The 9,992-nt window shown below is 49.3% G+C and overlaps 5 protein-coding genes across 5 annotated transcripts; 4 read left to right on the plus strand and 1 right to left on the minus strand.

Annotated features, from left to right (window-relative positions):
• Window positions 1-106: 106 nt before the first annotated feature.
• On the plus strand, window positions 107-1,196 carry FVEG_07613 (cyclin H; the record flags this gene model as incomplete). The annotated part of the gene is made up of 2 exons (XM_018896290.1): window positions 107-928; window positions 972-1,196. 2 exons carry the CDS (start codon window positions 107-109, stop codon window positions 1,194-1,196), a joined length of 1,047 nt encoding a protein of 348 aa, XP_018753733.1.
• A 1,011-nt stretch (window positions 1,197-2,207) lies between these two features.
• FVEG_07612 (hypothetical protein) lies at window positions 2,208-3,570 on the plus strand (the record flags this gene model as incomplete). The annotated part of the gene is made up of 4 exons (XM_018896289.1): window positions 2,208-2,322; window positions 2,373-2,719; window positions 2,766-3,193; window positions 3,239-3,570. 4 exons carry the CDS (start codon window positions 2,208-2,210, stop codon window positions 3,480-3,482), a joined length of 1,134 nt encoding a protein of 377 aa, XP_018753732.1. The 3' UTR covers window positions 3,483-3,570.
• On the minus strand, window positions 3,505-4,300 carry FVEG_16153 (hypothetical protein). Its single transcript, XM_018905391.1, has one exon. It carries the CDS (start codon window positions 4,266-4,268, stop codon window positions 3,645-3,647), a length of 624 nt encoding a protein of 207 aa, XP_018753731.1. The 5' UTR covers window positions 4,269-4,300; the 3' UTR covers window positions 3,505-3,644.
• Window positions 4,301-7,060: 2,760 nt separating this feature from the next.
• FVEG_16152 (hypothetical protein) lies at window positions 7,061-8,599 on the plus strand (the record flags this gene model as incomplete). Its single annotated transcript, XM_018905390.1, has 5 exons — window positions 7,061-7,156; window positions 7,200-7,335; window positions 7,380-7,899; window positions 7,944-8,096; window positions 8,140-8,599. The coding sequence occupies 5 exons, from the start codon at window positions 7,061-7,063 to the stop codon at window positions 8,597-8,599; spliced, it is 1,365 nt and encodes a 454-aa protein (XP_018753730.1).
• A 627-nt stretch (window positions 8,600-9,226) lies between these two features.
• On the plus strand, window positions 9,227-9,863 carry FVEG_16151 (hypothetical protein; the record flags this gene model as incomplete). The annotated part of the gene is made up of 2 exons (XM_018905389.1): window positions 9,227-9,576; window positions 9,620-9,863. 2 exons carry the CDS (start codon window positions 9,227-9,229, stop codon window positions 9,861-9,863), a joined length of 594 nt encoding a protein of 197 aa, XP_018753729.1.
• Window positions 9,864-9,992: the final 129 nt, after the last annotated feature.

Consider the following 9,992-nt stretch of genomic DNA (forward strand, 5'->3'; position numbering starts at 1 on the left):
GTCCCTGACGATCACTCCGATAAGATAAGGTCACGTGATATTCAAATCAAGTGGAAGGCAGCTCCATCATGCAGCCTCTCTGCTCTGCATTATGCACAACAACAAAATGGCGACAGAGGACGAGCGCTACAGGCAGTCCAGCCAATACCGGCTATGGTCGTTCACGCCGGCGAACCTCCAAGAACTGCGCGCAAAGACAAACTCTCTCGCGCGAGAACAGATCGCTCCTCGACTTGCGACAGACCCTCCGCCTGACTTTCTTACCCCCGAGGAGGAGATACGCCTCGTCAAGTTCTTCACCGTCGAGCTTATTCGCGCGGCTACATTCTGCGAGCTTCCTACTGAGATTCGAGCGACGGCCGCTATCTTTCTGCGAAGATTCTACGTGACCAACTCGGTCATGACCTACCCTGCGACCGACCTACTCAAAACATCCCTCTTCTTCGGATGCAAGGCTGAGGGTTTCTTCTACAAGCTAAATGCGTTCTCGGATAAGTTCCCAAACACAACTGGCGAGCAGATCCTGGCGGGAGAGTTTCTTCTCTGCCAGGGAATCCGCTTTGCTTTTGATGTGCGACATCCGTTCAGAGCGCTCGAAGGTGCCATCCTGGAGTTGCGAAGGAAGCTACCGGACGAAGAGACGCGAATCGGTAAAGCGCACGCCCGAGCGCGAGAAATTCTCAAGTTCAGTCCTTTAGTGACAGACGCATATTTCCACTATGCGCCGAGTCAAATCATGATGGCGGCGCTTTCCATGGCAGACCATGGACTGCTCGATACTCTGATCCCGACTCCTGGTCAAGGCGGCAACGCTAGTCAGGAATCAGCATTTGCAAACATCCGGGACAAGATTCTAGGAGCTGTAGACAGCTGCCGCAAGATGCTCGAAGAGGAACCTCCCGAGAGAATGACAGAGTATTGGGGAACGGTACGTCTAAAGCTTGTTGTGTGAACCATGCTAACAGGAGTAGCCCGAGATTGTCAAAGCGATGAAACCGCTCCGAAAGAAACTGCAGAAGTGTCGTGATCCCGATCGAGCGAACCTAGTCAATCTTCAACGAGCGAGACGAGAACAAGTTATGAACAAAGAAAAAAAGGCGGCGGCCAACGAGGACGGGACAGTATTTGGGGATGATCTCCGAGAGACAAAGAGAGTGAAACTGGAAAACGCCGACCCATTTGGACCTCCTCTCTGAGTTGCCCCGTCAAATTGGTGAACAATCCATTCACCCAACGACCAAACCAATCGGCATCTGCCAACAATTTTGCCAAAAACTCTGCGACGGTCTGGACTCTGAACCATGTCCGGCCATTTTTGACCGATGCATGAGCTGACCAACATCCCTTTTCACCCTCGGCGTTGCATTGGCCGATTTACACTCCAAGGGAGCTCTTCATCACCCTATGAAACAGCTGGAATGCGACGCTAGCAGTGCCGAGAGCCTTGGCGGCGTCTTCAATTGAGTGAGGATCAGTCAAAAAAACGAAGTCGGCTGTGTACTCTGTACAAAAACTGAGCTTTGCTGTTGGGCGATGGCCTAATAAATATCTATGACGATATCACGATACCCGATCGGCTGTGGAGTGTGGGGATCCGGGCTGAGGATGCTTGCAGCCTAGTCCGAATTGACTCCAAGCCCAATGAGATTTTTCGGATATTACCAGCAAGAGCATGAAGCTATTGAGCTGTGTAGGTTGTCTGTTACACGGTTCGCCTTGAACCGATACAACAAACAGGCTTTTTCCTTCAGGTTCAGGTTCGATACGAGGCAGGACTAGTTACAATAGCTAATGGAAATCTCTTGCTTTGACCAATTGAATGCACGTCTCTCGCATGGTGCGACTCCAAACTGCAACTCCCGAAGACACAGCTTCCCCGGCTTTCGGCACACGGCAGACTCAGAGTCTCTTCCAGCCCTTGACCTCGTCTCAGACCAAGAGCCTTGGCGTGGGCTGAGTAGCACTTCACCATTCTGGCCATTGATGACGCTTGAGCTCTTGGTCTATGTCATTGACTCTGTTTTGAGTCTGGTCTCGCGAGGGGGAGGCTCGTGCTCGTGCTGGGCGAAGCTCTACCAATTGGCCAGGATGCTGCCGTCGAAGCTTGTCTCTCGAGGAGTTCTTAAGCTTGATGTTCCCCCCCGTGTTTTTGGTCTCGGGTTCGTGTTGTTTATCCAAGATTAACTCTGTCTAGTCCATCATCGAAAATGAAGCTGCAGTCTCTTGTCGCCCTCGCCCTCTCGGGCTATGCCACTGCCCAGAGCCGTGTCAACCTCACTGCTGCTCTTGAGTCTGAGAACTCTACCCTCTCTGAGCTCAGCGGTATGTTGTTATTACTGCATCTCATCTGCCGATACAAGCTGACCGTGTAGGCCTTCTTCGTGCCCAGCCCAGTCTTCTCAGAGACCTTGGCCGTCTCAGGAATGTCACCATCTTGGCCCCAAGCAACGATGCCATCAAGGACCTCCTCAATGACACCGCTGTCGCCCGCATGGTCGAGAACGACCCCAGCTCCGTCGCTGCTATCCTTCAGTACCACGTTCTGAACGGCACCTACTATGCCAGCAACATCAGCGACACAGCCGCTTTTGTCCCCACGCTCCTCAACAACGCGACTTATGCCAATGTCACCGGTGGCCAGCGTGTCGAGGCCATGGCCATGGGCGATACCGTCAGCTTCTACAGTGGTTTCCGCCAACAGTCCAATGTCACCAAGGCTGTAAGTCATCCAATTGATCAATCACGCCACTCACTAACACACTCAGGACCTCAACTTCACCGGTGGTGTCATCCACATCATCAACAAGGTCCTCGCTCTTCCCAAGAACCTTTCCGACACGGCTATTGCCGCCAACCTCTCCGCCGTTGCTGGCGCTCTCACCGAGTCCAAGCTCGTCACAAACCTCACCAATGAGAAGAACATCACTGTCTTTGCTCCCAGCAACAGCGCCTTTGCCAACATTGGCTCTGTCCTCTCCAACTTGAGCGAGTCTGATCTCGAGAGCATTCTCAAGTACCACGTTGTCAACAACACTCTTGGCTACAGCTCTACCCTCAAGAACGGTTCTCTTACCACTTCTGAGGGTGAGAAGCTCAACATTGTTGTCCACAACGGCACTGTCTGGGTCAACGAGGCCAAGGTCATTGTCCCTGATGTCCTCATCGCCAACGGTGTCGTCCATGTCATTGATGCGTAAGTCACTTCACCCACGTTGACAAATCCAACTAACACCTTCAGTGTCCTCAACCCCGACAAGCCTTCTGCCACCGCCAACCCCACCGCCAGCACCCAGGAGGCTGCTTTCTCCGGCGCCAGCTCCGTCAGCGACATCCCCTTCACATCGGGTGTTCCCGAGAACACAAACACAGCTGCGGCCACTGGCCTGTCGCCTTCGACCTCCACTGAAGGCGCTGCCCAGGCCACTGCTGCCATTGCGCTCGGCGCCCTTTTCGGTGGTGCTGCCCTTGTCATGAACTTCTAAGCTTGGACGGGTTAATGGTTAATGGTTATGTGAATAGTATGGATTAATGGACGATAGTAATGATGGATTGAATACATAATTTGACCCACGGCTTGTGCCTTGCAGAGAAAGTTTAACTCTCGATACTCCCGAAGCCACGGCAAATGCCACAGACGTGACTCGTTAAACCTCAGTAGCAGGCCCTTCATCCCCGTAGATAGGATCTCTCCGAAACCACTCCACGTCCTCAATAGCTTTCACCTTTTCCTCCTCTCCCTTCTTCCCATAGCACATATCCCAATCACAGCCCTTCGGATAACTCCCGACCATCTCAAACCCGCCGTCCAGATCCTCCAACAGACGATGTCCCACTCCCACGGGCACAATAACCACATCGCCCGCTTCCACCACCGGCTCGACCCTCCCCTCATTGTCCTCGCCACCAAAGCATAAGCGGGCTCTGCCGTGGCTTATGCAGAGGACCTCGTGGGTCGTGCTGTGGAAGTGTGTCTGGGAGTACATTGTGTAGCGCCATTGTGGTGTTACCACGTTAATTGAGGTTAGGTGCGCTTCGATCTCTGAGGCCGATGTTGGGGGCTTGAAGGCGGCGTGGTAGTGAAGAAGCGGTTTTTGATGGATGCTGCAATTAGGGATAAGTTTGTGAGATGGGATGAGATGCTTGGAGACGCGGAGAGATGAGAGCGGTGTTAGAGACATTGTGACCAGTTTTGATTGCAGCATAAATGTGTAATGAAGATGTGAAGAATTGGGTGACGCTGCGGTGTTGTTATTCAGCTGTTGATGCATGAAGTAACGATTCCACTTGACGTCATTATTTCATCTTTAGGGTAGGTCATGAAGCAATTGTCATTATATCTTAACAAGCTTCGCCAGCGACTCAACTCACTCACGCACATTTCATTCGACTATCGATAATAGAACTCAATGATAAAATACGATACCTACCCGGAACCCAAATTTAGCGCTTCCCCGCGATCGGGACCCACGTGGCGTTCGGGGAGGCTTCCGCTATTGACACGGCCAAGTCCGGTTTGCCCGGCTGGGCATAGGCACCCTTGACGGTAGCTAAAGGCAATAATTATAATTCCATATTCACCGGAATTCATGTAAGGAGTGTCTATGGATAGTTTACGAGTCGCTTCTAAAAGAAGAGGTCATACTTCCAGCTTAGTTCCAAGATTGATACTGAGCCGTTCCGCAAAACAGTGAGAGGTTCTACGAGAGCCCCAATGATTTTGAAATGGGTTGATAAAGAAAGATTGGTGATAGTTTTGAAGACTAGTGCATGTTTATTGACCACGAGGCATGATCCCAAGGGATTCAACGCACGAACTCATGAAGTACAACCTAAACAGCTCAACGACCAAGAGAGTCTCCGCTGAAGCAAAGAAAGGATAAACAGAACCAAAATAATGAGCTAAGATTCTCAACACCCTTGTTTTAAGCGTTTCTCACATACCCTTAGTATACGAACTGCCCCCTTGGAGCAAGATTAGCATCGTAGTTGACCGAGAGGATGTGATGAGGTCCTTGGCATCTGTCAAAAATCTAGACGAGAGCCATGAGTTCTCGAAAGGATATCCGAGATTAAGCTTAACGCAATGGAGAACAGTGCACAGTCTACGGGATTGGATGGAATACGACAGATTGTGGACAGACTGACAGGGTGATCAGCTAGATGATAATGGACTATCCACCGTGGTATCAATTCACTAGATTGACTATACGACGAATCGGAAAGCGGCTGTCAAGTATCCGTATGGGTTTATTAATAGTCCCCGCAGATTTGTAGATGTCCTGGTGACTATTGCCTAATTCTTGAGGACGTCAAAGTCGAGCTTGGATCCTGTCTTCCAGTACAGGAGACATTTATCGCCTTCATGACTCGATCACTAAACAGGCAACCTTATCGTTGCATTGAAATGATCATGTCATGTGCTGAATCGCGTCAATCTTTGATGCAACCAAGGAGACATCCAGACTCGTTAGATCTGCTACCCGCAGCGATATGCTTCTTACCCACCCGGACAAGTTACTTCGTAAAGGAACAATCTGCGTATTTTCGAGGCCAAAGCTTTCGGCAGATCACTGAGAGTAGCTTAAAAGGTGGAATAACAACGAACACTCTGCGCAATGTGTCAACGCCATGCGAGATGCATACCAGATCGGCTTCATGGACACTGACAGACGCAGGGGTTCTGACCACATGGAACATCTGCACGCAATCTAGAACACGTTTTCAAACAATCAGGGGTGAACAGTGCATCAGTCGAGGTTGCATTTCTAGGGTAATATGCAAGTAACCCATGTCGATGGGGGCCTACAAAACATTAAAGCCAACAAACCACGGGCGAAGTAACATAATTATAGTCAAATAATGACTACGCAAGTGGAGAGAGCATTAATCATTGCCAAGTCAGCGATGACAGAAGGCTTTCTGCCAGATCCTTTAGTGACCGTTGATGTAACAGCCCTGGGATCATGACTAGCTATCAATCTGTACAAGGCTAGCGGTCTGGACAGGTCTTAGCTTCTAGTGTCCATAGCTTCACCGAGGCGAGGATGGAAATGGATCACCTCCGCAAAACGCTACAATAGTACGAGAAACCTTGTTTCCTGTGAGCGAACCCGTTCTGTTCAATTCTCCGAAGCTATTAAATTGCATGTGAGAATGGACCGCGCTCGGGGTAATGTAATGTTTGCTTCTTTCTTCTGATAAGCTTTTGGAAATTTCCTCGTCTTCGGTTGAATTGCCGCGTTGAGCTGAAACCTGGGGTAGGATCGGACCAAGCTAACCCGAGTTTTATCAGGCTGATTTGAGTTCTGATGAAGCACAGAAAACTCAGGAATAAAGGGGCTTATTACGGAATCATTCCGTTGCAGAATCATGCATTTGGCTGACTCGAAGTTGAGCGCCTTCAAGAGTGATTTGCTGATCATTGCCATTCTCACATTTAGAGCCAAATCTCGAGATGATCTTCGTCTACAGCCCAACCAATCCTTGGCAAGACAGGGATCGGGCCGTTGGCACATGCCAAGCTGATTGATTGATTTTGACTGTCAAGGATCTTTTGCTCTAGACTAAACCCATGAGACGACCTTCCAGAATTGGGGACCTCGCCCACGACTTTGAAACTCCGGTCTCTTTTACTCACTCACCACGCAAAAAAGGAGGTTACCGAAGCCCGGCAGCCTCATGCCGATTAGTGCGGTACCTGATATTTCAGCCCAAAACTAAATTACCCTCCCAGTGACAGACAGTCTACATACGTTACGAGATACTCTATGGAGTAAACAAACGCTGAGCCTGCGCCAATTAATACACTAACGTTATTAGCCCCCCTACAGCAACCGATGTGACGCTGTATCTGGAAGAATCCGGATCAGCCATGTTTTAACTTGCTTCCAAATTGACGGGACGAACGCAGTGGGGTTGCGCTGATCCCTTGAGACGATGACTGTAAGGCCCAGGTTTAAAGAGAGAGAACCCCTACGTCTGCCCCAAAGTCAAATCTGTTAAATATCCCTTGGGCTCCGCACACGCGGGCCATCCTCCTTGTAAAACGTTGTCGATCAATATGAAGTGGATTGTGCCTTTTCTGGTGGCCTTTGTGCCCCTGGTAGCGGCACAAAATGCAACGAAAGAGTTGTTGACCAATCTGCCTGCCTGTGCTGTAAGTTTGTCCATCAATTAGTGGGTGTATGCTAACATTGTAGGCTCCTTGCTATGAAGACGCCATCAAAAAGTCGGACTGTAACTCGACCGATGTGAAATGCGTGTGCTCAACTCAAGTCATCATCCAAACAGCAGAGGCATGCGCCGCCCAAGCATGTCACGTCAGAGATAGTCTGAGTACGTCGAACCCTCCTATACCATCCCCTCTCTAACATGAACAGCAACGCTCAACATGACATACACCTACTGCGAAGTCCCCGTGCGAAACAAGACCCCCATCTTCATCAACGTCACAATCGTCCTCGGCGTGATATCCGGCGTCGCAACCGCCCTGCGTCTCTGGTCCAAATTCTTCTACACCAAGACCGAGCTCGGCCTCGACGACCTCTTCATCGTGCTCACGCTCTTCATCGGCATGCCCTCCACCGCCATGAACATCCACGGAACCGCCGGCCACGGGGAGGGCCGCGATATCTGGACGCTAGAGTTTGATGACATCACAAAGTTTGGGTTCTACTTTTGGTTGCTCGAGATATTCTACTTTGCGCAGGTTTCGCTGCTCAAGACGTCGTTGTTGTTCTTTTACCTGAGGATCTTTCCGGGGAATGCGCAGAAGTTGCTCTGGGGGACTATTATTTTCAATAGTGTGTTTGGTGTATTGTTTATGTTTTTGGCGGCGTTTCAGTGTACGCCTGTGAGCTACTTTTGGTTGAATTGGGATGGAGAGCACAAGGGAACATGGTATGTTGACAGTTCGAGGTGAAGAACTTGGCTAATAGTATCAGTATGAACTCAACTGCCATCGGCTGGGCCAATGCATCTATCAGTGTTGCTGTGGATGTATGGATGCTTGCAGTTCCAATGTGGTACCTTCGAAAACTCAAACTGCATTGGAAAAAGAAGATTGGTGTCGCTGCCATGTTTATCGTGGGAACTTTGTAAGTTATCCGCCAATTTCAATGAGCGTAGCTAACTTTTCAGTGTCACCGTCGTGAGCATCATTCGTCTCCAGTTCCTCGTCGATCTCGGTTCATCTCACAACCCAACGTACGACCAAACCGACATCTCAATCTGGTCAACAGTTGAAATCAACGTCGGCATCATCTGTGCATCCATGCCCGCTCTTCGAGTCATTCTCGTCCGTGTGTTCCCCTCTCTTGGAGGCTCATCCTACGATTCGAGCAAGTACAACAACTATGGAGAACATTATGGACGGAAATCGCATATCATGAGTCGAAGTCGTGCTCGGGTAGAGTTACCGTCTCATACAGGTGATTCTATACATACACCTGAGCATGGAGGTATTGAGTTGCAGAGGACGTTCCATGTGCAGTACAGTGAGAATGATGAGCAGAGTCTTGTTAATGGGGAGAGTAAGTTTAACAAGACTCAAGTTACGACTCAGATGAGGTCTGAAAGTCCGAGCGATAGGTCGTTGTAGATGATAGTAGTTGATTGATACCTTTAGCAGAACTAATGAACATATTTCTACATACTGTGCACTTCTATCCAACTTCAATTCCTGTGAGGCTCAGGGCCAAGCGCATTATCGGGTCAATGCAGTCGATTCATCAAATGCACATACATGCGATGCCTTTGTTGGTTGAGCCAAAGTGATTGTGGAGGGGGATTCATCAACCCAGCACGTTTCCCTCACAGAACCTGTCTCGATTTGTAGATTTATCAGAATATAGAAGGTTTAGAGTCATGCAGACAGCATTTGAGAAGAAGTTTGAATACTATTGCCTCAAGTTCCTCGAATTTCATTCAATCATGGCCATGGTGATACCGTCTACTATGCGCACAAGCCGCAATTCTGCGACTAGTTCGACGCCACTTCGCATTGTCTTGAGAACAATATCAAAATCAACTTGATTCTGATCCCAAACGAGCTATTGTTCTGTATACAGCCAATCAACATGCATAAATCCTCGTTGGTTTCTGGTCATTCTCAACTCATGCTTGCGACGGATTGTATCTAAGGGGAACGCTTTCACTTTTGTTTCCACCGAAGACAAGTCTCGAAGTAAACCAAAGAACTCGAAATCTTCAAAAAGTCTAAGACAGTATGGACAGCTCTTGCATTGAGGGGGCGGCAATCACCACTCAGCCACTATCACAAGGGTCGCCAATCGAACATGACAGCGATGTCCTTCGGCAGTTTGAAACTTGTAGAGAATTTGTAAATGGCCATCTGAAGGAATACTTCGAGTATACTAGATACGAAAAGATTCAAGATGATGTTCCTGGACTTTATGCCAGCCCTATTCTGCTCCGAGGCTCAGAAGCAGATAAGAGTGCTCAACTCTCACAAATCAACGCTATCAAAGATCTCGCCAAGCTCGACGGCATTCTTGAAAACATCAAAAGACAGAGGCAGCTTCATATCAAGGCTGTGTCTCCGCTCATCGTTGCATGGTATGTATGTTGTCCCTGTAGGTTTCACTGCTTACAAGCGTAGGACGGCATTTTGCATCACCTGGCCATATGCCACCTCGCAAGGCGACCTATCTGTGCTTTTCAAGATCGGCGCTGTTTCGGGAGCTTTCATTATCGCTGCCCAGCTGGTTCGCAAGTTTCTGCAGCTGAGAAAGATTACCCCTTTACAGCACAAGGTGCGAGGACTGGTTCGGGCATTCAAGAACGGGACAATACGGTATAGGGATCCGGAGGAGGTCATGATTTCGTCGTTAAATAAGCTTTAGATACATACAGGGAGTATTTATCATAAATGCTTGACTTGATCTGTCTTTCCCTGTTCGGATGTTCAGCCCTATGCTGTGCCCCATGCCCTCTGGATATCACAGCGCAGCTGGCTTGCGAGTGCATATGTG

Source organism: Fusarium verticillioides, chromosome 8 (genome assembly GCF_000149555.1).
Source record: "Fusarium verticillioides 7600 chromosome 8, whole genome shotgun sequence".
In the NCBI taxonomy this organism is placed as follows: domain Eukaryota; kingdom Fungi; phylum Ascomycota; class Sordariomycetes; order Hypocreales; family Nectriaceae; genus Fusarium; species Fusarium verticillioides.